The 27,984-nt window shown below is 40.6% G+C and overlaps 2 protein-coding genes across 7 annotated transcripts in view; both read left to right on the top strand.

The window, feature by feature from the left end:
- The first annotated feature begins 314 nt into the window (after positions 1-314).
- Positions 315-20,410, top strand: GK5 (glycerol kinase 5). The gene is made up of 16 exons (XM_057366940.1): positions 315-497; positions 1,501-1,594; positions 4,598-4,673; positions 5,097-5,190; positions 6,174-6,305; positions 7,317-7,392; positions 7,527-7,588; positions 7,677-7,750; positions 8,089-8,149; positions 9,247-9,373; positions 11,079-11,183; positions 13,486-13,571; positions 14,780-14,883; positions 16,192-16,251; positions 18,416-18,549; positions 19,627-20,410. Exons 1-16 carry the CDS (start codon positions 366-368, stop codon positions 19,761-19,763), a joined length of 1,554 nt encoding a protein of 517 aa, XP_057222923.1. The 5' UTR covers positions 315-365; the 3' UTR covers positions 19,764-20,410.
- Positions 20,411-21,815: 1,405 nt separating this feature from the next.
- Positions 21,816-27,984, top strand: part of TFDP2 (transcription factor Dp-2) — a 51,411-nt gene continuing 45,242 nt past the window's right edge. For 2 of the 6 annotated variants that reach the window (XM_057366945.1, XM_057366947.1), the window contains exon 1: positions 25,639-25,868. The gene's annotated coding sequence lies outside the window, so the exon portion shown is untranslated. Of the gene's footprint in view, positions 23,112-24,730; positions 24,802-25,638; positions 25,869-27,984 lie in introns of those variants that run through there. The other 4 variants (XM_057366946.1, XM_057366941.1, XM_057366943.1 and 1 more) reach the window with 3 other exon arrangements.

Below are 27,984 nucleotides of genomic sequence, written 5' to 3'. Positions count from 1 at the left end.
GCACCGTGGGCATCTCTCCCAGGGGCGCTCGCTGAATTCAGCCTTTTAGAAAAACCTTAACATTTGGTGTTTAACTAAAAGCCTTTTACGTGCATGTCGTAGATTTATGCAAAAGTTTCACAGAGGAAACACGGGGCTTTGCTTTGGTGTTGCTGCTCTGTCGGTGGGATGCGGGGCCGCCCCGCCCGCGCTGGTCCCAGGCCGCGGCCTGGATTGCCTCCCCCGGCGGGCGCCACCTGCCCGCTCGGCGGCCTCGCTCTCCGCCCGCGCCCATAGGCCGGAGGAGCCCCGCCCCCGGCGGGCTGTGGCGGGCGCGGCCGCTCGGCCGCCCTCACTCCGCGCTCCTCGCCGGGCCGCGCCGGGCGATGCCGTGCGGGCAGCCCGACAGCGGGGCCGCCCTGGCGCAGTACGTGCTGGGAGTGGACGTGGGCAGCACGGTGGTGAAGTGCCACGTCTACGACGGGACGGCCGCCGTCAGGGGCTCCAGCTGCAGGAAGGTGAGTGCGGCGGGTTGAGGGGCGCGTCCCAGTCCGAGAGGCGAGAGCAGCCGGGGGCCGCACCTGCCCCGGGAGCCGGGCGGGGCCGAGCCTGCTCGCTGTGCCCCGAGCGGTTCTGCCATGTGGGCCCCCGGGAGGCTGCGGGAGTTSCCTGTCGGGGCTCGGCAGGGCAGGCGCTCACCCAGCTCGGCTGGTCCCGGTGCGAGGGTATCCCTGAGCAGGGGCGAACAGGCGCGGCTGCACCTCCCGACGGGTGAAAGGAAACCCACAGCCTCCCGAGCCCCGCGGKACTGCCTTGACACTCACCCCATTACCTCCACGCTCCTCCCGCCCGCCTTTCCCGGTTACCTTCGCTTCGGTGGCTTTTCCACTAATCCCTCTCTGAACAAAACCACTTTTGTTAGCAGAGCATAGCTGAAACTTGCGTAGAACTTGTGTTTACTCGCGTCCCATCATGTAACAGCGCCGTGTGAACAAGTGCTAACTTTGGAAGATGAATTTCAGGCTGCTTTTGTATTATATGGCTCGTGATCAAGGCAATTTCCAGAATTAACGTTTTTTACTGTTATGTATTGCAATGAAAAGCTTGCAGCGAGGAGAAATGTAAAAAAATTGATGGATTTTGGGGSTGCAAGAGGGTGCTCTCAGTGGAGCTGACCGTCCCTGTCGCTGGATCTCGTCTGACAGGTGATTCCTGGTCTGCTGTGCTGCCACTGAGAAGCTCAGAGGYATCAACGTCTGTGTTCAGCAGTCAAGCAGAAAAGGCTTTCTAAGACACCTGCTTTCCTTTTGCATCTCTTAAAGGGGTTTCAGCTTTTTTTATTTTCCCTGAACAGAGAAGGTTTAGAGATCACACATTGTTTAACAATGTTTTGAAAGTTACACTGTTGTTTCTTCTCTTACAGATTCACAAAATTAAGAACAAAAGAAAACAAAACCGAATGTATTTCCTGGTTTCTGTGAACTAGCAATCAAAATAATGCTATTTGTGTTTCCTGAGCAGGTGGAATCACTTTATCCTCATCCTGGATGGGTTGAATTAAGTCCTGAAGTGCTATGGAGTCAATTTGTTGGTGTAATAAAAGAGGCTGTACAAGGTAAGGGCTTATGGTTTAAGAAATTAATTATTTATTTTTCAAAATTATTTGAATTATTATTTAATTATAAAACTGTTACTTGARTAATAAAGCTATTTTCACTGGTAATGAAAATTCATCATTGGGCACAAGTCTACAACATGCTTTAAGCCCTGTTCAATCATTATGTAAAACAGGGCACTTCTGTTATCTTTCTCCTTTCATGGRGGCCAGATTACGATTGAAGCAGAAGCAGTATGAGTACTTGATTTATGCAACAGTGCCAGCACTTTGTTGCTCCAGCTTTTTGTATGTGCATCCTTCCCAAGTGTCTGTCTCCCTCCAGATGCCTCTCTGCAGGAACAGAGAGTAGGCTTGTCCTCCTTCCAATGTCCCATTGTTCTGCTGCCACTTTGTATGTGCAAGTGTGAGTGTGTGAGAGAATGAGCACAGGATGCTGCAGAGCTGTGGTTACTCAATTGCAATCTGATATTCCTGCTTTTCCTTTTCTAAATAGAAATGTTTCTTACTGTCCTATTGCTGTATTACTGTTCTTTTCTATTTGTACTTAAGCCTAAAAATTCCTAGTACTCCACATACTATATACATATAACTGCCTTTTCTGCCAAACTTCTGATGTTTCACCTCTCCACCTTTTCTGGATGCTGCGGTAAACTAGCTCTTCTTCTCTACAGCTCTCATAGCTTTTACATTAATTCAGATCCAGTGTTGTACCATACATCATGGATCCCCCTCTGTGCCACATTAATGCAGTGAACCTGTCAACTGGACCCCAGTTCACCTTCCCACAGTTCCCCAGCCTCCTTGGCCTATGTGTGTTCATCACACTCTTTCATTCAGTTCATTCCCTGTTGAGCCTATTTTGCAGTTTGGTGTCTGRGTGTTGCTCTGCCTTCAAACAGTTCATGGCAAAACTGCTTCTCCCTTCCTTTGGAAGGCTGCCTAAGGAACAGGAAAGTAAACATCACCAGGTGTAAGCTGAAGCTGATAATTTTRGGCTCTTGATTTGTTTTGTCAGCAGCCACCACTGGTCACAGGAATAGCAATGCCACCTCAACCCCCAAAGACCTTACTGCCTTCCTTCATTTCCATTCTGTGGGGCAAATCAGGAAGCAAGACTTTTCAGCTAGTTTTAAAAGGGGAAGCTTTCCTTGTGGCCGAGCTACGCACATTGTTGGCAAGTCATTTTTAAGTGGTTGTGTAAGTAAGCATAACTCACAGTGATGTCAAAAAAAGCAGTGCCAGCCTTCTTTTTAGAGAGGTGTTYCTAGTCTAGGGCAGCTTCCTGAGCAGAATCACTGACCAATTGTTTATGCAAGTGAAGCTTCACCAATRTTTGTGCTGATGCAAGAGAGGGTGTGGTACCAGGGGCAGGAATGCCTGTCTGGTAGCAGCAGGAGCACAGTGACACTTGGGTTTGCAGGCCTGTGGAGTTAAACGTGATTCCATGCGTGTGGGATGAGCTGTTGTAGTTGAGTTTCCACTAAAGGTGGAAACTTCTGACTACATGGTCCCACCCTTCTCTCWTACTGTGACACTCCATCCAAAAGATAGCTCAACTGAAAAATATCTGTGTTTGTCTTTAGGTTTATTTTTGTCTGTAACGGAAGTTAGCTCCAATTATGTAGGTGTCTGGAGAGCATAGTAGCTGACACAGGGAAAGTGGTGGGACTGTGCAGGTTGTGGAGGTGGGAAGGAGTAACACATGCTGGTAGTCCTTAGTGAGCTGTGGAAGTGCTTTTATGGCTTCGCCTGACAAAGAAATAGCGCTGTTCTCAGGCCTCCCACTCCCACGTCCTCCTTCCATACGCTCCCACTACCAGCAGCACTTGTCAGGCAGTTGGAGCAGGTTGCCTTGTGGAAGCACTGGTTTAATTTACAGCTGATTGAGGAATTGATAGCGCTGCTGGCAGGAATGTGAGGTCTCAGTGTAAGGTGTAAGGGGAGGTGCAGAAATACACGTAGAGTTGGGCAGTGCAGGATGTGCCCTTCCTGTAGGTGTCACTGAGAGGGTGCCAGGTGTAGAATCTGCTGGACACGCTCACAAATGAGTAACTTTGCACATGAAAGTTAACATGAGATCATGTATGAGCAAGACCTACTCAACCTTTGTTTTGTTCAAGTGGCTGGATTGAGAACCCTTCAGAGTAACAGTACCTTGSACGGGATAGGTTGTCTGTCAATTAAGTGAAAATTTTTCATGTAATTTTGCCTCTGGAAGTATGGCTGGAGGTTGTTAGCAAGCTGACCAGAGTTGCTTTGAAAATAGATGAGGACATATTTWATTATTTACAGTTATATTAGAAAAAATGTTCTGTGACAGTTATTTGAAGGTAATGATTAACAGCAAAATGGGTGTATACCAAAATGTACATTTTTGTATTTCTGACTTTGAAATCTACTTTGTTGCATTCAGTGGTACCTGATTTAAGCAAATCTTTTCTTAGGAATCTTGAACCATTTCTTAAGAAGTATTTAAAGTGAGACATGTCATTACTAAAGTGATGTAAAAAATCATGGCATATTTCATATTTATCTATTTACTGTCTGCAGGATCAGTCTAGTTTTGTTTTTTGATAGGAATTGTTTCCATTAGTCTGTAAAGGTACTTCTGYTGGTGTTTTCATTCACGTTCATCTGTGTGAAATGCATGTTTTAATTGATTATGTAGACATATATTATCTGCCTCCCTGTCTCTGAGTTTGTTTGTGTAAAGTGTCAACAGGCTTTTCAGGGGTGGAAAGGGTCAATATGCCACAACTGCTTTTGGAAAATACATAGATTTGTTTATCTGCTTTGGAATCAGTTGTCTGACTCAGAGCTCTGTAACATTTCACTGCTCTAAACATTTAGTTGGATGAGTCGAAGAGATTTATATTCTCATAAACTATTAATTTCCTAAGTATTCCATAGGTTTTATGGTTACGTTGAAGAAGTTGTATTTTTGTTTGTTTCTCCAAATGAATGCTTTTTTTGTGGTTATTGTTTGTTTTTGGTTTTTAGCTGCAGGACTTCACATGAGGCAAATTGCTGGTCTTGGCATCTCCGCACAGAGAGGAACTTTCATTACATGGCACAAGTATGTATATTGCATATTCCTTAAAATGAATTTATATTCATTTGTATTCAGAGACTGGATGGAAGCAAGCTGTAGAAATGTTGAATTCAAAAGTAAAAAATGTCAAGTCACTCCTGTTCTCTTCTGTTTGCACAGCCACACCTTACAACAGTTCAGAACAATTTATGACTGTGTGGCCTTTTTATTCTAAGTACATTGGAAGAGATGAATACATACGTATTTTTTAATTCTGGTGAGAAGTCTGACCCTCCAAATGKCTGTGATGTTATTTAGTAATTCCTCAAATCCCCCAAGAGGATATGCGCTTATAGGGATTGACATAGTGTTTATTGTTCTGATTGGAAATKATGAATGATGTTGAATGTTTTGGGCAGTCTGTGTTCTCTAGCTTTGAAAGGGAAATGTTCAAATACTGTTTTTCAGGAGGACTGGGAAACCTTTTCATAACTTTATAAGTTGGCAAGACTTAAGAAGCACTCAACTTGTGAATTCCTGGAATAAGTCCCTTCTGCTAAAGGTAAAACTGTTCTAATCTAGATACTGCTTGGATATATTAGGGCTGTTTAACTTTYATGATAAGTAAGGGCAATATATGGAATGCTGCAAGTATCCTGTTCACATGGTGATGTGATGTGCTGTGGCCTAAAAACATCTAACTGAGCAATATTAACATGAAAGATATTGCCAAGAAAAAAGTGCAGTAGTGATGTCCTAAAGTAATTGTTATGGGAAAAGATACCTGTAGGTCTAAGGCTCATTTTGTTACTTTTTAGTCAATTATATKAAAACATTGTATGTTAACACTGCTACAGCGTAGATTTTGCAYATGGGCGGGTCTGGGTTGGWARTCGTTTGRGCTTTTTTTTGGGCTTTTTGTTTCTTGGTTTGYTTGTTTCATGTATCCTTTGCTCAGATTATCTATAGGATGTACATTTTATGCTGCTTGTGGCTTATGCTTCATGCCTTTAAAAGAGAAAGATTTGCTCTAAGTGCAAAACCAAAAGTTACTTTTCCTTTAAGTGGAAACTAATCAGTCACAATAATAAATAAATTTTTGGGTTTGCCACTTGCTTCTGTTTTGAAAACTTGATTAATGATTACCTTTTGTTAAATCTGTTAAATCATGATTGAGCCTGTCAGTTGGAGGAGAATTTCCCCTGGAATAACAGTAAGTAATGCTGTCAGGCACATCATGCACTGTGCTCACAGAGCGATCAGTTTTGGTCGAAGCAGTGTCTGTCAGTGCTCCAGCAGAGCTTGCTAAAGCAGAACTGCTTAGAGCAGCTRCCCTTTCATGTGGTGAGTATTGCAGGAAGGCTGGCTGTTGACATGAAGATCCTTACATAATCCCACGGAAGGATTCTCTAAAGGAGTTTTRGCTTTCTGAATCTAATCTTATGTCAGCAGCTTTCATGTGTGTTGTCATCCTTTAAAGATAATTGATCAGTAACCTTTAAAGGGCAAGATGAAAAATTAAGTAACTGTTTTCTTTTGAAACAGGTAATCCATGTTATTTTTACAGTGCTTCATTTCTTGACTGGGAATGATCGATATTTGGCACCCAGTTTTCTTACTTTTTCRACACATCAAACTTCTATGAAGTTGTCATGGGTTTTTAAAAACATACATGAGGTAAGCTGGAAAGGGAAAAACAATAGGTTTCTTAAGTCATAATAATGGCTTGTCATTTGGAGGTGTTCAGGGCCAGGCTGGATGGGCATTTGAGTGACCTGGTTTAGTGGAAGATATCACTGCTTGTGGCAGTGGAGTGGGAACTCTTTAGGGTCCCTTCCAATCCAGGCCATTCRACGATTCTGTAACTATTGGCTGTRATTGCTTYGGCTTTGTCTTGCTCATTCTTCTCAAAAGAACCAGAAAGAATTTTATCTGTATTAATGTTCAAAGTCTGTCTACCTAAATAGTGACTTATATTCACACAACTTTTTCCTCTGATTCTGGAAATGTGTAGTAGTAAAAAGCTTTCTTCATACATAAGCAACATAATAAAACGATCTTATTTCACTTGATATATTTATACAGGTGSTACAATTAGTGATTGTTCTTTGTTTCAAAGCTGTTTTGCACTCTGGTTTTGCATGATGGTTTTAGTTATTTTCAATGGACACTCTTATCTTTCCACTCTGCATTATTCCAGTGTTTTGCAGTTTCACAAATAATACCATACTGGACAATTCRTTTTGAATTTTGTGAATTGGAAAATGCATGTAGAATAAGTTGTGCTGGATTAATGTAGTGCATTAATGAGCCCTGAGCTATTTGTTGCTATATTCATTGCTCTGATCCTCACCATGCAGGACCTTGTTTTCTCTATCCACCACACTCTCACCACTGTTGTAATTGTGACTGTGATCATCACATCATAAGGCTGTGATGCCCCTACAGTAGAAGGTTAATTGCTTTTCTTTTCCTTAGCTGTAAGAAGGTGTTCTTATTTTCTGTTAGGAGCATGAACTTGTACGGTAATATTAGTTAAATAGCCAATTCAGCTTTCTTAGAAGAAAAGTTTACAATCAGGATATTCTCATTAACCATTAAGAAAATGATAAAAGCAATCAAGAAATATGTTTCTCTTCATTGTACCCAGTTGTAAATACTTTTTTTTTGGTGTATATTTTTTCTCAGGCGGAAGAAGCTGCCAGAAGAAACAATTGCTGCTTTGGAACAGTTGACACATGGTTACTGTATAGATTGACTAAAGGTGAGCACTACAGTCCATCTTAAATATTAGTAAAATATGCTGGAATCTAAAAAATTCCAACAAGATGTTTAAAGGAAACTCTTAAATATTTGGATGTCTGAAAATCTTACTTTGTTCTGYTTTCTTCATGGTAGGTTCTGTGTATGCCACAGATTACTCAAATGCCAGTTCTACAGGCATTTTTGAACCCTTTACGGTACGTGCTGTTCCTAAAAAAAGTTGTTGCTATTTATTATGCTTCTCAGAGTGTTGCTGATGTTTTYACTTTTTCCATTTCATTTCAGAAATGTTGGAGTTCCACTTTGTGTAATCTGCTTTCTATTCCGATGTCTGTTTTTCCACCAGTGAAAGACACAAGGTAACTATGAAGGCATAATTTAAGAAATATTATAATTGTTAAATTAATTGCTAAATTAATTCTGAGTAATAAATACTACATRCTCTGCACAGGCCAAATAATACACAGGTGCACAAAAAAATATTTTTATATGTAGYTATACCTTAAATAAAGTATTGGGAAAGTAGACAAGACCAAAACATTTTTATTGTGTTTCTTAAAGTGGTAGTTTTAATGCTTTCTTTAAAATAAATCAGTAGCATCAGTAGCATTACCTTTTATCTGTGATCCAGATCCAGACTTTATGTACCTCGATTTCATTTTAACAAAAAGGTCATTTTAATGTGATTTGTTTTAAGCTTCAACTTTGGATCAACTGACTCTGAAATATTCGGTGTACCTATTCCAATAATGTCAGTGGTGAGTGAAAATATTTTCTTACACCTATGTGTTTATACCCCACTTATCTGTATTTGATTTAGTACTTGATTGTTTCTTAAGTATTTTCTATTCATTCTCTAGGACTTAACTATGGTAGAATTGGCTATTGACTTTTTCTGTAAAAATCCAGTTTAAAACCCTAGRGAGAAAGGAGGAGAAAGGAACAGGAAGGAATTTCTACAARTGTAGGTCTATTMAGGRCTGAACKATTGAGTACTGAGCCTAGGACTCTMAGTTCTGATAACGTGTGTGTCTGGCTCAAAGTCAGTTGTTCATAATAAAGTTCTGCAACAGTCATTCTGACTTGACTGAACAACTGTTAAGAGTATTTGTTAATAGATCCACTTGTGCTATTTTTTATCTCTTTTTTATTTTTCACTAAAAATAAGAARTAATTAACATGTTCTTTCCTCTGTAGTTAGAATTTGGATAAGAAAACCTAAAGTGATGACTTGAAATGAAATCTGCTTGAATTGAGCTAGATGAAAAAAYTGTCCCCCAGCTAACATGAATTTCTGTCTTTTTAAAGAACTGGGGACAAAATCTACCCATAAATGTACTGTTTCATCAAGACAAAAACATACGTAAATACATAAGTAAATGCATTTAATAACCATCATCATTGAAAAATGGAGCATGGAATAGTTTGGTACAGGAGGGGTATCAAGGATAAAGAAAGGCAAGATCTCAAGACTTCAGCTTTCTATTTGGAGAAGGAATTCAGGCCAARCTACTCTGTTCTGCTCCCTGGGACTTCGAATGCCCCATTTATCCTTGTTAAATATTAAACCACAAAATACTTCTTTTGTTTCCATAATGTTTTTCAGCGTTGCAAGCWGTACTACAGACATACACATTGTGTCCAAACCTGGTGTAATTTGATACCAGTGATAAGTCTGACTGTTGTAATGGCCTGCAAATACTGCAAATACTTAAGAAATTGTTCATGAATCCTCTCTGAGTGCTCAGTTCTTTTCTGAGTGGTTTCTTGTATTCAGAGTGTTTACAATGTTTTCAAACCCAACAGCATTGCAGGTCGATAGCTAACTTATCCTCTTGTTTTTGTTGATTGACAGGTAGCTGATCAGCAGTCAGCWATGTTTGGAGAATGCTGCTTTCACCCAGGAGATGTTAAACTGACAATGGGAACAGGTGGTTTCTGGAATGTGAATACTGGAGAGCATCTCTTTGCATCACGGGGAAGTAAGACAGTGAAATTTTGGTTTTAGAGGATTTGATTTTTTCAGCTGTTCCTTGATAACTGTTAATGCTGAGGGTACACAAAGGAATAAAACRGGACTGTGCTTTTTCCTTTTTGTCTATAGGTGTAGAAAAACAGCTTGGGAGTTCTTTCAGAAGACAAAACTGGAAAATTTTAATTAGGAATGTAAATTTTGGTTATCCTGAAGTAAGCTTCTCAAGAAGAGAACTTAAGTAGCATCATTAGTAATTATATCTGCTGCCTCTATCCCTCCTGTTTTGTTTTTTACTTCACCTGTTCTTGATASCAGTATTATACAGTACAGGAGTGGAGAAAAAAGGGATTGGTCCTCTGGCTTCTCACATCAAAATGTTGCAGTGGATCATTGCAAGTTCCTCCCCTTGAGCCCTTATGCCCTGAAGCARCTGCAATGAGAAATTGCAGGATTAGAAGTTATTAATTTTCTTTTAAAACACTAGAAATGGGCTCCACAATGTGTTTTGAGTGTTTAAAACTTTGTCCTTCTGGGTATCGGTGATCTTTCAAGCTTGTTAATGTGTCAGAGATAATTTCCTGAAATTAGTGACTCTTTAAGAATATTACATACAGAGAGTGTCTGTGTAGGCAAATTGACATCAGTATCATCTTCAGTGTTGCCCTGTTGACAAATAGCTGTGACTTAAAATGGAGTGGGGCTGGGAAGGAGCACAGCAGTGTACAGATGAGAATTTTACTAGCTCAAGTCTTGAAGGACTTTGGCAAATGCATGAGATGTATCAGAACTGAATAGCACAGACACTGAATTCCTTATRAATACAAATGCTTTTTGTTCTAATTAATTATGTCATTGTGATGATATTTTTACTTAGGAAATCATATGTATGTAATCTGCTAAAATGTAGTCACAAAAAACATGCTGTAAGGTTTTTCRGTTTAGCTGTTGTGTTCTAATAGGAGTTAAAATCTTCTAAGGYAGTGCTGTGAAACTTTTCCTACTTTAGGCTGTTACCTATGTTAAAATTATTTTCCCTATGTTCTTTGGCTGTCRTGGGGTATGGTTAAGAGGGACAAGTTACATACCTGGCTTTCTCAGTGCCCTGGGCATGAAATGTGAAGTRTTCAATCTTTAAAACTGACATATGTATTTAAGACTGCAAAATGAACCCTTRCAGCATCCTTGTGCAAGCTGTTCATTAGCTGCTGTTTTAGTTTCTGGTCTACATTTAGGTCCTCCATACAACAGTTCAAAAAAGAAAAATCAAGTAATTCCTTCTAGAGCAGCACTTTTCACAATTCAGTGRTGGAATCGTGTTGGATAGATTTAAAAGCTATCTCTGGCAATCTGAGGGTTTTTAGTGCCTCTGGTCATGCCAAGTGTCACACAGATCCATTCCCYAGAGATAGGATTATTTTACACTACTGGAGACTCTGGTGTGAGCATCTTTAGGAAGGCCATGTGATTTGATAGCMATTTTTTAGGTTAACTTTGGTCTAATAACATGTTGCTCAATTCTCTTGTAATCCCAACTCTAAATTTTTGAACAACACATTTAACCTCTATCAGTGGCCTTTTTTTTAGCTTGAATTCTACAGAGGAATTGAATTAAGTTTATTTCTTTTTAKCTGGGTTTATTGTGGGTAATGCTAATATAYGTTTTTTTCTGGAAACRTWTAACTAAGTGTTTTGTTTAATGGAAAATAATTAAGGTCTTTATCCACTGATTGGTTGGAAGATTGGGGAAGAAGTTGTTTACTTAACTGAAGGCTCTATATCGGACATTGGCACTGCCATAAAGTGGGCTCAGGAYATAGGTACGTTCTTTAATTTTATAGAGAGTAAAATATATAAGTGCTTAAGAAGCTGTTTTATGGATTCATAGTTATGTTGCTGGATTTGATGTTATTATTCATAATTGAAGGAACTATTCTGTGTGATTTGGAGAGCAGAAATGCACAGTCTTGTTAGTGGGTGCTCTGCCGAGTGTGTTTGCTGCAGGGAGTTTCATTTGCACAATTATGTCCTCTTCTTTGCCTCAGACCCTCCTGCCTGACTGGGTTTTCATTTTCCTGACACATTTTACTCCTCACTTGCTTTCTCCTGAGCATGACAAAYCTCCTGATTCCACAAGCACTTGCTGTAATGCTTTTGAGAGGTCTTGAGCAATACATCTCAAAACAAATAGAATGTTCGATTTATATGAAAATAACATGAAGAACCTTTCAAGTAACAGTATATTGCTTCTCATGGAAGTAATGTGCCTTTTGACTGTTGTTATTTTGTAATGAAATGTTTTGCATTCCAGTTTATTGACTAAGAACATACTACCACTGTAGTTGATGTTCAATCCCACTGATTGTTTATAGGACAACTGTTCTCAGTGTTCTAATAAGAACTTAGACATTTACTTGGCTTGCTTAGAAATTTAGTRCATTTTTACTAGGATGAGAAAAAAGGGATTAGCAGCTCAAATTCTGGATTATCTGGGAAAGGTTTTCCTCAAGTACAGCTCACCACAAAATTCCCCGTTTCTTGAAGTTGTCAGAGGTGTCAGTTGCTTTAAGTGCATATGTACATAGATGTGCTCTGGTATGGCCACCCAAGGGTTAAGTACGACTCAGATTGGTCCTCACATCTTCATCATCCAACATTTGCCTAAGCCTGCAGAGTAACAGCCACCAGGCTTTGCAGGAAATTAMTGAATTCAATACACAGTTCAGTGCTTCAGACTCAAGTGTTGGTGGTACGTATATAAGCTTGCTACTTCGGATTCCATTATTAAAATGGATAGTTATCTATATTGAACTTACCAGTACTTAAAATGGATACCATTGGTATGTGCAGAAGTATATAGGAGTTTTAGCTAGTCAGTAAAAAAATGGTCATGACTTACAGTTGCTGCCACAGAAGAGGGGGGAGAGAAGTTTTAGAAATGGGATAAATAAAAGGCAAGCTGCTTTAAACTCTGTAACAAGTAAGGCCTTTGTTTTCTGAAAACATTATTGCAGAAAAGCAGAATTCAGAAACTTTCTTCAGCTTTAGAGAGTGGAAAATCTTTAGCTCTACAAAATGAATTAAGCTAAAACATAAGGTAAGCTAATGGCATCAATAGGGGTGGTGAGACTCAGGGTGAATGAAGATGAGACATAACAGTGGTAAAAGTTTGGAAATAGTAATTTCTGCAGCAAGGCAAGGTTAGTTTAGTGACCTTCCTTTAGTGGGATTATATAACTTCTAAGAATTTTGAGGAAGCAGTATGTGGAATTTCAACATGAAGTCAGTCTTAATTTTTGACTTTCTGTCCTGGCGTAGAGGTGCTGTATGTATAATTCAGTAATAGCAAAGACAACAAGAAGGAAAATATGTGATTTATGTTCATTAATCTGAGCACAGCAAAATCCAGCTTTCACACAAATTCAGGAAGGTTACAAAGGTAAATTGAAACTCGTGATAAGTTACCAAGATGGGTTTTCCAAAGGTGAGCTAGATTAACCTAATTTATCTTTTTTTTTAGAATTCACTATTTTAGACAAKAAAAAGCAATAGCTGTCACGTGCAGAAGACCTTTAGTCTTCTGTAAAATCATGTTATGTGGCCACATAAGGGCATTGTTTGTTACAACTGTGGGAGGTGGATGTTCATACAAGGCTTGCATGTGGGGGAAGAGCAAGCTAAAGAGGAATGTCTGTACARTTATGAAAGGAGACACAGAGAATAAAAGTAGTGTCTATCCAAGAGGCATAATTGTGACAAGAGGTGATTACCTTTTTTATGTGCCAGTCAYTTGTAAAGATGCTACAGGTGCTGGTAAAATACAGGTATTGAGGAYTTTTTCTGTTGTCATTTGGTGGTTGGGTTGACAGTAACAACAACTTTGTGGGGAAAAAGATATGTTTTATGAATCTAAGCTTTTAGCATTGTTAGGGTGCCAWTATCATTCTTAGTTCCTGGTTTTGGAAGGCTAATGAGCTTTTCCAGGATGTGAAGATGTGATTGTTTCCCTTAGAACATGTAGTTTAAAAATATTATAAAGGAAGTAGTCTGACTCCAGATTTTTGTCTCTTAGTGAAACWAATTGAAGAAATTGAAGGAAATTATAACTATGTATCTTTACAGAACTTTTCACCAATGTAAATGAAACAGCAAAAATGGCACAGAGTGTTGCTGATTCTCAAGGTGTTTGTTTCATTCCAGGTTTTCAGGTAAAATTTTTATTAATAGTATAATTAAGAATATATTTTAATAACCTAATTAATTTTTAAGGTAATAATTTACATCTTATCACAGTATTGATTCTGTACTGCTGAGGCTCTTATTATCTGTTGCTCATCATGATATATGAAGACCATTGTCATATCAGATTGGTTAAATGCCATCTCCCCCTTGAGAAAAACACTACCAAGTAGGGAAATTAGTGGAGGACAGATAAACTAAATTATTTGCGCCCAGTAACACAGGCAGTTCCTGCAGAGACACAAACAAATGTCATAGSTTTTCTGCTATGAGGTGGAGAGCTTTCATTGAGACAGTGCTTCTAAACACTGTTGTAAAATAATAAATTTTATTCTGCATTTTTTTCAAGATATAGGTTGTAATTTATCAGAATATTTAAAAGTACCTAAGCATGAGTAAGATTCCAAGTCCTGGTGTTACAAAAAATGAAGGACTTCTGGGAATGATCAAACTCAGTGTAATAGACTCACTTATGAGTCTTAGTAATTGTTTGGTTTCAAGTGTACCAGCTCATCTCTCAGTGTGTTTCTAAAAGTTTGAGGTTTTTTAAATCTTCATTTGTCTACCATACTCAGTTTTATCATTCCCAGGACTAGTGGTTTTTTCTGAGGGAATTTAATATCTTTAACCTTACCTTTGTGTAAGTTCTGCATGCTAATGGAACAGAGCAAAGAAGAATTTAATTTCTTCACCAGATAGCCCAACTACCTTTATACCAGATACCTATCAGTGTCACTGATAACAGGCTGTAGTATACACCRATAAAAAGTATTACTGTCCTTTTCAGTACACTTTTAAATTCATCTTTGTTTCAGTAGTTCAGTAGGGGGCTTGTGTGAAATCGTTAGAGACCAGCAATATTAGTATTATCAGTATGTGCTGTCYTAGACACTTAATATGTACTCTTTAAATGTATTTTAAAGGGAAATWGTGTAGATTAGTCTTTTTTAGTTTGTCTGATTTGGAAGAAGTCACTTAAACTTGAAAGAAACAATWTAAACAGTTCACTGAGTTAGCTAAAATGACACTATATACCTCTTACATATTGTTTTCAATTTTCTTCTTTCATTATGCTGCCTGTAATTGTCGTAAGTTATTTTTTTTCTTACTCTTCAATTTCTTTCTCAAAAGCCTACACATACAATTCACTGAACTSATGGTGATATCTTTTCTGTAGGTTTCTGGGGATGACCCATATTTATGTGCCTCTTTCATGGGGCTGAAACCTTCCACTAACAGRAACCATCTTGTTCGAGCTATACTGGAATCTGTAGCTTTCAGGTACTGTTTGCTAAATTATCTGGCTTATACTTTCTTATGTTTGTTTTTATTTAGATCAGCAGTGTTTAATGGATACACGGACTTCTGCAGTTTGTAAAATACACCATTGTTACACTGGAAAGGAGTTTTAGCTGCTTCTTTCTTTATTTTTTTAACCCTTTACAAATAAACTTGTGTATACTTGTTAGTTTAGAGTTTTTGTCCTTAAGCAACAAAATTATATTGTTTTCTGCATGTGCTAAAAGTGTTTTCTGTTTAGAGCTTGTCCTTGCTCTCCTGACAGTATTTTGTCAGAAGCTGTAGCCCTCTCCAGCTGTGTTTAAAGTATCCCTGAAGCTAGATGTTTTATATCAGCTCTTGTTTAAAATTTGAAATKTTCATGTTTTGTAAAACAAAGTAACAGACCTCTTAAACATCTTTAAAGATGTGAATGGAGAGCAGCCTCCAGATCTGTGAAGGTTAAAGATATCACTGCTGGTCACATCAGTAGCTCACTGTGGAACAGGCTGTCTCTGCCTTGCCAACCCCCCTCACATGCCTCAAACTGGAGCTGAGTACAGATTGAACCTGGTTCATGCTGCACTGTGACCAGTTAGGGAGCACTGATGTGATTGCTCCCGTGTAGTCAAAGGCTTTGCTTTGGGCATAAAAATCTCCTGCAAAGAGCCCAGAAAGGATGTCTGGAGGAGGGCAGCATTCTCAATTGCTGCAACTGGTTTCTGATGCATTTTACTTCTGAACTGTAAGCATGAACATGAGATGCAGTAATTCCTGAACTGACACATGGATCTCTTGAAAAGGATGTTAGGGGGATGTTAAGAATATCATGTCATTCAAGTACTGCATACAGATAACTAGGAAAAAGTAGAGATCCCTTGTGTTTAGATTTTCTTCCATTAAATGAAATGGTTCCAGGAAAAAGTCTAACTTGAAGCCTTCAGATACTGCCCTTAAAGAATAGCTTGGTAAACTCCAATTAGCACTCCATTGGCCTACTTTCCTTACTCTTAACCACTTGTTACATCAGTAATTTTGTCTGTAAAAACCTACCAGTAACTTTCAGTGGGGAAAATGAACCTTCTACAGTGACTTGCCATGATTTAGCATACTTGTGCCTTTGCAACAAAGACCAAAGACCACTGTCAGTGGGTGTGGGGGTTTTATTTATGCATTCTAGAAACTTTTTAGCTATTGCAGCAGTTCTGGCAGAACTGAGGCTTTTCTTGCCTTGCATTTATTTTCTGACTATGTAGATACTGAAAACMCTTTATGGAATATATGCTTAATTCAACTAAATATTTTTTAAAGAAACAAACGGCTTTATGATATCATTGTGAAGAAGGTGCACATTCCTCTTCAAACTATTCGGTAAGTTCCTGTAACTYTTAAATTTGATATATGAGTGCTTGATTTTAAATGGGTGTGAGCTTTATTACGCATTTTATCTTACTGTAAAAGTTCTGCTGAATTAGATGATTTCCAAGTGGAATGTTAATGTCTTTTAAGCAGCAATAGAGTCTAMCCCCAGCTATTGGCATTGGTGATTGTTAGTAGGTGAGGAATGAATTGCTGTAATTATTAAGACAATAACTAAAAAGAAGGCAAATCCATGTTTTCAGGTAGCACTAGAGTGCATATAGCAATGCCTACCACAAAGGTCATCCTTTCATACTGACATTTTCTGTGCTGGGTCTTTCACAGACTACTTTTTGAAGACATCAGTTAAAACATTCTATTTGTGAGGGAGTGAGGGAAGAGTAGTTTTACAACTTAAGACATGAAGAAGCATATCAAATTTGGTCATGTAACAATAATCTCTAGAATATGCTTTCACAATGTTTGSGGAAAATTTAGCTGAATGAAACATTGCTGGAAGAGCACATTTTGGTAGGGATTTTCTTTGAACACACCATTTGTCAGAGTCTCCTCCAGCCCTCTGAGGCTCAGAAWGCTCTGCAACAAAATTCCTCCTTCGAGCAGCCAGGGGTCAGCATGGCACTGCGGTCAGGAGCAGAGGCGAATGTTACCATCGCTTCTGTGCCTCTGCAAAGGAAGAACAGACTGGCAGGCATGTGGACAGAAATCAGACACTCAGTGGAAGAAAAGTGAGAGTACAAAGTGGGAAGAGGTAAAAGTTCCTGCTTTGCATCACATATTGGGAGAGAGTAGGCAAAGGTGAAAAAGCAGCCAGGTTGAGGGTTTAATGAAGAGGAGAAGACAAAAAGTATCAGAACTTTGATTACTTAGGAATCTTTTTTACATAGAAAATTTCATCCAAAATTTGAGAAGTCACATTAAGAATACAAACTGAAAAATGAGAAGTGTGGAAATACAGCTTAGGGAGCATTAGCATTCTGATTYCATTTACATTGCAGTGTAAACTTTAAGTTGTATGATCATGTTCCGTTTTTATTCATGGATATAAAACTACAGTTTTATATAGTGACTGTAATCGTTAATTAGCATCAGTAGCAATTTAGCTTGTGGATTAAACGTTAAAGGATAACAAGACACACTCAATGAGGTTCTCAGTGAGTTGCAAACTGCTCAACCATCCTAATGTCCACATATCTTTTGCATCTGGCAATTACCTTTGATTTTTCATTGTTGTTTTTATCCGGTATATTAATTCAATTCTTTTTTAGCTGTTGTCCTGTATTCCTTGTTCCTCCCTGGTCTCTGGTCATTGTTTTCATTAGTCCTCTAGATTCCTATTACTTCTCCTTGCTTGTTTCAACACCATCAAGGAAAGTCCAGGAAAGGAAACCTCAGCTTCAGTCATCATGACTGAATGAGTTTTATTACCCAACACTTTCTGGAGCAAGAAACACTAGATGTTTTCTCTACACCATATTTGATAGAGTGACAGCTCCATACATGGGTGGTGTTGGAGTACAAGAGCATAACGAACCAATCTATGMCATTTCAAAGATTGCTTTTTTAATAGTGATTTTTGTTTGCAAGAGTGATTATTTGTACTCTCAGATGATTAAAGACTGGCATCAATGAGCTCTAGTTTTCTTCATTAAATTAGTCTCCAGTTAGGAAAATAGACAGATGGAAGCCTCATTTTRAACATCCTCTTAAAAAGAAGCAACTGTGAAGGCATTTTAACTAACTAATACAAAGATTTGGTAGTAAGGAAAAAGATACTTTTCCAGATATGARAACACCTGAAAGGGTAGGTTTAGCATAATGGTTTTGATTGTTGTTGTATTGTGTTGGTAACTATCTAAAGGTTCTGTTATAAACCCTAACATTTCAGCCAAGATGATATATAGTTTTAAAAGATACAGCCTTCAGAGCTTTTGCTAGTGTTTTGAGTCCCTATCTCTCTACCATTCCTCCACCAGTTTATAAACTTTTTTTTGGCACCTTCTTCTGGCCTCTAAATTTACCCATATAGTGGAAATGCATGAGTTACAGAAAGATGCATGCATGAGTGTGAAACACTAAAAGTTGTTTTCCTAAATGTTGGCAATAAGCACGTGAATTAAAACATTTTTAACTACTTCTTCCCTTCTCCCTATAGAGCTGATGGAGGTGTCAGTAATAATGATTTTGTCATGCAGATGACATCAGATTTAATTAATAAGAAAATAGAAAAACCTGCAAATGCAGACATGTCTAGTCTTGGTGCAGCTTTTCTAGCAGGCCTTGCTTCAGGTACGTAGCCATTAAAAAGGCTTTTTTTCCCCCTTTATAATGCATGTTATAAACACAGTAGAAAAAAGATCAGACAAAAAAAGGGYATAACTTCAAATAATTGTAAAACCCTCCCAAAGGATTCTGTTTGCCGTTTTTGTGGGAGGTCAATAGTGTTTCTGTTTCTCTGTACAGTACAATTAAAAGGATATATTACTAAAGAAGAAAGGTGCCCTGTCTTTGCTGCCTCCTCTTCCTTGACCCAGACACTCCATGTCCATTCCCATGCTGGTGCTGCCTGAGTGGTGCTGGCTGGGGATGGATCATGTGGCARGGGAGTCACTGTGCTCACCTGCAGCCCTGTCATTCCTGCTCAAGCTGTGTCCTGTGCTCTGTAAATCCAGCCTTTATCCTTTAAGGCTCTCACAAGAATGGAAGTACAAAATAAATTACTAACAGGAAAAACAGCTGTACTCACACAGAATTGTTTCATATTGTTAATCAGACTTAAAGCTATGAACTATTGATGGTTTTGCTCAATGTGCACCTACAAAACATGTTTTTGTTAAAGTGCTTTGATATGTAAATAACACAAATGAAGGTAAAAACTATGTGCTTGGGTATGACTTATTCAGCTATTAAAAGTGCAAGAAAGCTGAGACCCTTGACAGACAAGAATGATTTAATAACATGAATTAATAGGAATTTGTAACACCAGCTGTTTCTTGCCATTGATATGGTTTTTTAAGACAATAGGAAAGCAGCTAATTCTTGGTTTCTGTGGCCCTCCTTCATTCAGAAGGACCTGCAACCAAAAGCACTTTGTAGATGAAACCTAAGGGAACTTCATCATACCAGAGCTGTTCCTTGGAAACCATCCCAGTTAAGCAGATGCGCTGTTGTCAGGATTCCAAACAAGTGGATCCTATTGGAAAGGATTTTCACAATGTTAAAAATATGCTTCCCTCTGAGAAAGTTTTTGGTAAAGAAAAGCTGTCATGATTTCTTACTGTGTTTCTGCTTTGGATCTCTTGGAAATAGATTAAAACAACTCAAGATATTTGCACTTGAGCTGGAGAATTAATTTTCTGTTTATAGGATTTTGGACTGACAAAGAACAACTAAAGAACTTAAGGCGAATAGAAGCAGTATTTGAGCCCCAAAAGGATTCAGAGGAATACAGACCGGCTATGGATGCCTGGCTACAAGCAATGAAACACTCTCTGCACTGGTAGAAACTGGCATTTTAATTTTAGAAGAATTGAGACTGTTTAATTCATGTTTTATAACATCTTGACATTTACAGAACAGTAAAAAACCGTAACTGAAATTTGTGATGTTGTTATAAGTTGTGTGGTATTTCAGTTACCCCCCTGCTGCTGGATTACATAGCATACTGTAATGAACCTTCCCATCATCCCTGTGGCAGCTGTGGTCCAGCTGCAGCATTTGTGTCCCTTCAGTGACCTCCTTTGGGTGGCCCAGCTGCTCAAATCCTACCATGTACTGCACATGAGCTCTTTTAACTCTGATGGSTTTTCTACTGAGGAACTCTCCTCCCTTCGGATCTTTAAAATCTCTGGTATGTTAATCATCAAGGAAGGGTAAAAGGCACATTTACTCCCCTAGGCATTGCTAAGAAASATAAAATGATTGTTGGGGGTGGGTTGTGATGATCTCAGTTGCATACAAAGACATCTTTTGGTAGTAGCCTGTTGCCACCTTTTGGTTGATGGTAAGCGCTGTGATCACATTTTTTCTCCACTAGATTAAGATGAAATACAAAAGTAAATAGGCTTTCAACACTCCATTTAAAAAATCCAGGATTTTTGTAGCTGATACTTTGTAACTAGCTTGCAGCTCAATTAAAAAAAAAAAACAATTATAAAGACCAAAAGCAATCTTATCTGGTGTGGCCAGCACAGATACATTGAAACTTGTTCCAGGTATGCTGTATAACTTGTAAAARTCTGTTCTATTAGTTTTTCAAGGCCATTCTTATATCCTATTATTATTATTATCTAAAAGGGAGTAAAAAGTCTATTTTTGAAGCTATAAATTACTTTTGTATTTTTTAAACAAATAAATTATAATTGAATAAATGTGTAGTTAGTTATTCTTATATATTTGCTTATTACTAATATTAAACTATTGTAATTTTCTCAGGATTACRTGTAAATCAGCTTCCAAAATGTAAAATGATTAAACATTATAATTTCAGAATAATATCAAGTTCAARCTGTGGGTGATTTGTATTCCACAGACATTGGAGACAAGAAATGTTTATAAATTTAACATCATTGAAAGACGGCTGAAGAACTATAATTCACTTTTTCTCATGCTGAAACACAGAAGGTCAAATCATGCACCATTTCTTCAATTTTCTTTAATCACATACTCTGAGGTGGAGCACCTACTCTAGCTGTGTTCAGACTCCATCTCATTTACTTGTCAGCCTTGGTAAAAAAAAAACAACAAAAAAACCTGCATTTTTTCTTGTTCTTCTGTTACATTCTGCCCTTCAACCTGTGCTACATCTTGGCAACTTCTTTTCCTCTGGATATCCTTCCAATTCTCCTGAACCTTCTTCAATGTGAATCCTTAAATGAAGTGCAGAAGCAGGTCTGCTGATTTGTAGTAATATACTAGGCTGTAGGGCCAAGACTCCAAGTCCCTCGATGAGATTCCCTCCACTCCCCCTCCTATTGTAAGGTAAGATCCTGCAGTTACAGGATATAGGAAACAATTGCTTTGCTTTATACCTGTATTCAACTTGAGATTTTTCTGTCATCACTGCTAAAAAAAATGCTCATTAGTAAGAAGATTTTTCCAAGGACGAGCAGAAAAGCTTTCAGTCTGGCATTTTGGGCAGAAGTTTGTGCCTCAGTCACTTTTTCTCACTGAGAAAGTTCMGTTTCATCATCTGCCTGGGTATAATGTCCACCTATTGCCCTTTTGATGAAGGCTTCTTGCCTTAGGTTCACTTGATAGGAGGTTTTGCTGGCTGGAGCAGGCAGTGTTGCAGTGCTCCCAGATGGAGCTCTCATAGGAGCTGAACCTGATTCTGTTCAAATCACTTTGCTGAAGGTAACTCAGCACCATGTGCCTGATACTGCACCTTTATGTGATGGTGCTTTTCACCCTGGCAATGGCACAGAGATAGAAGATAGSCAAGACATTATACAGTCCTTTTGCTCCAGGTAGTGTCCTAGAGGACCTATTCTGGATAACCATTTTACCACTGTCACTTAATGTTTAATTTGAAGCAGGAATTTAACCTGTTTCACTTCATCTACAGGAGAGAAACTTCACTGTAAATTAAGGATGCAAAAAGGCTTTGGTATATTTGCCAGCTGAGCCCTTCAAATGGCCTGCAGAGTTGTGAGTTCTCTTGTGGAGAGGTTCAAAGTAGGGAATAAGTTTCTGAAACAAACGGGGTGCCTGAAAGTCTCCCAGGATGGAGCAGCMTTTGGAGAGCGGAGCATTTGCCACAGCTCATGACACAAAGTTGCACAAAGAGTAAACAGACTAATAGACATTTTGAAGAAATTTAGTTACTGATAAAAGCCTCTTTTGCTTTTCTTTTACAAGAAAAAATTGATTTTATCTTCACAGGAAATATTTAATGTGATGATATCTCGAAATGGTACCTGTTAATTGATAATGGAGTTGAAATAAGCTTTAGATACACTTTTACAGGTGCTGTGCTGTCTCAATATTTGTTGCACAGAAGGGCATTAAGACCATTTTAGAATCCCACTCATACTAACATCTGTTTAAAATATGACAGCTTTTACTGATGCCCTTCTTACTCGTATTTAATTTTTTTGTCTCAAGTATATGCAATTTTRCAATTTCTGTCAGCTAAGTTTGATAGTAAAGGTAACAATACAAAATTACAAATATTAACTAGTTTGTAGTTCTCTCATTTTAAGAGATTCAGTTGAGACTGAATGTTTTACTTGGGATTGGACAGTAATGCAGCTCATCAGGCAATTCAGTTGAGATATATTAATGATCTCTGGGCATTCTGCCTTCACAGATACACACAGTGCTGAGAGYAGATAATGTCATATCAGTTTGGCAGTTGTATCTTTCATAACATATAGTCCTATGTAACATGAAAAATAATGCCTCATAATAATCCCTCTATTGTTGGACAGATCTTGCTACTATTGGATTAATTGTTGCATATCAAGAGAAATGGCAGATGAAACAGTCTTTAGAAAGTTGAAAATACTGAGCAGCTGTATGATTTTTGTTACATAGCTAAAAAAAAATCAAGTCAGCTATATTTAAATCTTTCTGTAGTGAACATGACCAAAATTTTTGAGCACTGTTTTCTTTTAAGCTGTATTTTCTACTYTACTATAACAGCWAATKTTATGTAAAATTAATTCAGTTGCTGTCATCTGCTTTTAACAAGAGCATTTAGACTTGCTTTCCTATCAGGAGAAAGTAAAAAAAGCAAAATACTATTGGCATAATCTCTGTAGCAAGATCCTTCAAYTAGTCCCACTATTTCCAGGATCAGGGCACAGCACAAGGGGCTCACCAGTTGAAGAGAAGCCTTATGGAAAGAGGTAAGAGCCATTTCCTGCCAGTTTGTGAGGTTTGTTACTGGTCTGAGCCAAAAAGKGTGAAGCTGTGAGCCCCTCTGGAAACAAAGAGCTGTGGCAGTCGTGSAGGTGAGTCGGGGAATATGACAGTGCTCTGAGCCAGAAGTTGGGCAGCATGTTAGTTCAAGGCTTTATAGGGAGTCAAGGCAAGTTCAGCACGAGAAAAGGGGTGGTASTGGAGGGGAGCCTGTTTTGGGTTAGTGTTTGCACAGGTTATCACWGCAAGGGCTGTGGGCTGGCAACAAAGTGCTAAAAGTAGCAAATATTGAAAAGTGATGTAGTGTGAAAGGGGAAGAGGGGGCATCTCTGAGGGATCTGACTAGCTGGAATGGGGGGGAACAGGRTGGTGTTCTAAGGGAGACACAAAAGCTTTCTGCAGGGCAGGCGTTACTGGAAGTRGCTGCTAAACCCACACCTTAGCATGTCTAAAAAACTGAAGGTGTCTTTCAATACAGCCCTCATTCTGCAGTTCTGAAAGACTCTGCATTGGTTTAGAATGTTACATCAGTGACATCAGCAAATTGGTCATTGTTACACCACCTTCAAATTTAATTTTGTATGTGTGTATACATATATATATATATATATACAGTTGGCAATTTGCTTTTGAAAGCATATGCAAACTACAGTAGTGACCTTCCTTCTATTTCTCTCTTTGGTGGTTAAAACGGCTATTTTGCATGCTCATAATCAGTTCCAGTATCTGACTTCAGCTCATCAGTGTTTCTTGCAAAAAGGTGAATAAATCAATGAACCAAAAGAGATATATGAAGCCCAAGTGTCTTTATCAAGGCTGGGTTCAAGTATTTGTTTAGCTGTGGTAACTGATAATAGTGAAAAAAAACCAGCCAACCTGGTTGCTTCTGGTTTGCTTCCTTTTTTAAGGCAGTGCATGCCTTCTGCACTTCTGTCAGGGCRTGTGTCATGTTAGTGGCTGTGGCTGTACCTGTTAGAGGGGTCTCCAAGAGAATACACAATTGTTTGCATATTTTTATTGCTTTTGTGACTGCATAACACTGAAAATAGTGATAAAAGGTCATGTAACATGTCATGGAAGTGTTTTATAATAAGAGGATGAAAAGGAACTAAAACCACAAAGTTCACAAATTCCTGGGCTCATGCAGGCATTTTCGTTTGTGAACTGTCCCATTGAATTAACCATAAAGGTCTTGCTTGCTAGTACTTTCCTTAGACTAACATTTAGGAACTTGATTTTATAGCTGAAGACCTGGGTTTTTGATGTTCCTTCCCTTTTCAATGAAGGGGACAGGATCAAATATGRCTTTCTAGAGCATTTTATGTTGTCTGGAAAGCAAGAAAAACAGAAGTTTACCGTGTTTGACCTAGTATATATATGGTGTGCAATTATCTAAAACAAATAGTGTTTGTGTCCCCATAAACCTTGTTTTGCTCAGCTTGCTCAGTGGCATTAAGCTGAATTTGTGTTAGAGAAATGTGAAAAATGAGTAACTGCATGCCTTGGATATGTGCCTGGCTGCAAAGGAGAAAGACTTAACAAATCTTAACATCATTACTTTGAAGGGAACTAGTGCCGAATTTTTTTTATTTTTTTTTCCTCCCAGGAGTGCTTTCTACTGATATGGTCTCTGTAAGAATACGTAACCCTGCTTTGTTGGAACAATTTTTTAAAGCGGTAAGGAAATGTCGAAAGCAAACACTTCTTAGGCTTTTGGGAGGCGCCGAGCTGTGTGTGGGTTTGTCGCGGCTGCGAGCAGCGCACGGGATATCAYGGCAGGGCGGGAGCAGAGGTGCGAGGGTGCGGCCGCTGCTCCCCGGCCCCGCCGCCGCTTTGTTGGCCCGGGAGCCTTTGTTCGCTGGGAAAGTCACGGAGCTGGGCCCGGGCACGGTGCAGAGGCAGTCCCGGCCTTGTTCTGCCGCCGGCTCCGGTGCCCGGCCGGACGTTCCTGCAGCGCCCGCGGCGCCGGGCCTACGGCGGGGCTGAACTTTGCATCCCGCGACGCAGCCCCGCCAGCGCCTCGCAGATAAGCGGCACGGCCGGCGGCCGCAGCCTGCGCGGCGCCGCACGCTGTGTGTAAACACCGGTCTATACGTATTTATACACTTGTGTATTTGTACACTTTGTACCGCCCGGCAGCACCTGGGCGCCGCTGGCACAGGTGCGGCCGTGCGGAGCCGTCGCGGGGCTCGAACCCGCGGCTCCGCGTCCTGACAGCGGCCGGCGCACGCCGCGAGGGAAAGGCGGCGGCCCCGGGTCCCGGCCGGCCACGCCCTTCCGCCCCGCCCCCTCGGCCGCGGCCCCGCGGATTGGCGGGCGGTGTGTGTACACACACGAGCCGGGGCCAATGGCGCGGGGAAGGCGCCTGACGTCACGCGGCGCGGCGGCCAATGGGCGCTCCCGGCCGGCAGACGCCGCCAAGCTTGTGCGGGGGAGCAGGACCGGGCAGCGCTCGGCGCGGGGCGGGCGCGGGGGGGGCTGCGGGGCCGGGCCGGGGGCGCTGCGGGCGCTGCTGCCGCCACGCACCGGGGGCCGCCGGAGGGTCCCGACTCCGGGGCCTCCTCGCCAGCGGCGGGTGCGCGGCGCCGGCCCGGCCGAGAGGCGTCGTCGCGCGGCGCGGCTGGATCGCTCCTTGCCGCGGCAGCTGCCAAGGGACTGTCGCCGTCTCGTCGCCTCAGCGCTGCTGTCTGGGCTCGGCCCTCGCCGCCGCCCGCCTTACCTTTCGTCCCTGGCCGGACCTGCGGGTGAGTGGGGGGGGGGGGGGGGGCGGGGGGGGACCATGAGGGGGGAAGGGCAGCGCCTTTCTTCAGCGATCAGCGGCCGCCGCCCCCCCGTGCCCCGGGCAGCGCGGTCCCGCCGCCCCTGCTTCCCCCCGCCCGGGTGCCGCCGGGCCGAGCGGTCTCGCCCCCTTCTCCACTCGTCCCCCGCGGTGCCTCACACCGGGCGGGCGCCCCGGGAGGGCGGGAGCCGGTGCCCGACACCTGCGGGCGGGCCCGGGCGGCGATGACAGCCGGGGCGCCTCCTCCATTGTGGGGAGCGCTGGCGCGGCGGGGCTGGGCCGCAACGGGGCTGTGCGGGCTGCGGAGCGAGCGGCGGCCCGGGCCCGGCGCCGGAGCGGGCAGGGACCGGCCGAGCTCCCGGCCCTGCTCGGTGGTGCTTGAACTTCGTCTCGGGGCGGTTCTGACCCGCGGGTCTTGTCGGGAGAGGGTCAGTCCGGCACAACAACAACAAAACTTCCCTGCCTGCCTCTTCCTGRCTGCTACAGGCCTGCCCGAGCTTCCAGCTGTAAAGGGCTCAGCGGCAGAGGTGAACCCAGCGTAAACACCGTCTGTTGGAGCTCAGAATACAAACAATAGGAGGAAAATACGGAATAAGCAAACTTCCTTGAAATGTGGAAGAAAACCGCAAAGAGAGCGTGCTCCCTCATTGAGTAAAGGGGGGATGCCGAACTCTGTCACAGCTTGTGCTGTTCTYCTCTGGAGATAGGAGTTTGGGTTTCATTTTCTTAGTAAATTCTTGATTTGACAGAGAAAATGAATAGTTTTAATTGATAYAGCATGCTGTGTAAAAAATTTTTACTAATTATTTCTTGGTCAGTTTCCATAATTCTAAAAGCAGTTGAATTATTTTTATGACTGCATTAATATTGCTCACAGAGACATTTTTTCAACTACTATCACTGRTGTAGTTAAATTATGCTGACAGAAGATAGCAAAACGTTGGAGGTTGTGTKGTGTTGTAACAAATTGCAACTTGATGCAATCTTTGATTCAAAAATAATGTCATGCTGGTAAAAATGGGTGCTGTTAGAAGAGAAACAAATAGATTTTCTCCATTTCTTTTCACTTCCCAAATTAACTTCAACTCTTTTGATTATGTTATATCCTGCCATACACCAGAAAGGATCTGTATATGTGGGGCAAAGACTGAGAGGATCAGTGTTACAGGACAAATGCAGAACTGTATTTCGCAGCCCATATTTGTGCCAATGCTGTTTATACTCACAGATGTTTTTTATGCAGTGAAGTACTGAACTTCAGTAACTTCTGTTCAAAGTAGCATGTRGGGTGTTAAATATACCACTTTGAAAAAATATAGTTGACAAAGGAGAAGTTTGCATTGTACAAAAGACTTGGCAGGAGAGATGGTCAAGAGGTAAAAAAAGAAAAGGTCAAGTTCTTCTCATTTGAAAAGTTTCTTACTGTGAAGTGTGAGTCTAGTGCCTCTAGAAAAGGACAGAATATCAGGTCAAATGATTTAKTTCTGTRTTGGGGGAAAATKAAAATTATTAACTATTAATAAGATTGTCTCATGGATGAATTTAGGAGTGATCTTAYATTACTGTCAAATTATTTGGCTTTCTTTTAACTACTTCCTCTTTGAACAAAAATTACTATTGCAGCATAGCCAAAAGAAACCATTTGACTTGTACTAGATTAATGTAATTCATTTTATAGAAAATACACCAGTGAAAGGAATGCTCTTTATTGCTGCAGAGGGTTCTAACTTACAACCTCATTTTACAAAGAGATAAGGGACAGTTTTCAGAACAGCACCTTGGCAGTAGCTCTCCAGAGTAAAAGGCACAGGCCAAACAATCCAGCTGGCAGCAGCAGTGCTGTTTTGCCGGGGATCTCAGCAGTACAGGAAAATTCCTTATATTTGTCTTCTCTAGTCTATGTTGGACACCACTGTAGAGAGMTCTGGTGCATCTGGGCACAGTTCCTGAACAGTTGTGAGCACCCTCCCAGTGAAGATCTTYCCGTAGCTTTGGCTAAACTTGTTGTAGTTTATGAGGAAATGGGACCAAAATTCCAGCGGTACATATCCTCCTCAAGGGTTTTTGATGTTACTTGGTTT

This window comes from Malurus melanocephalus, unplaced genomic scaffold, assembly GCF_030028575.1.
Source record: "Malurus melanocephalus ecotype Western Australia unplaced genomic scaffold, MMel_1.1 scaffold_73, whole genome shotgun sequence".
Taxonomy (NCBI): Eukaryota; Metazoa; Chordata; class Aves; order Passeriformes; family Maluridae; genus Malurus; species Malurus melanocephalus.
Note: the sequence above shows the minus strand (reverse complement) of the source record. Positions and strands in the feature narration are given on the sequence as shown.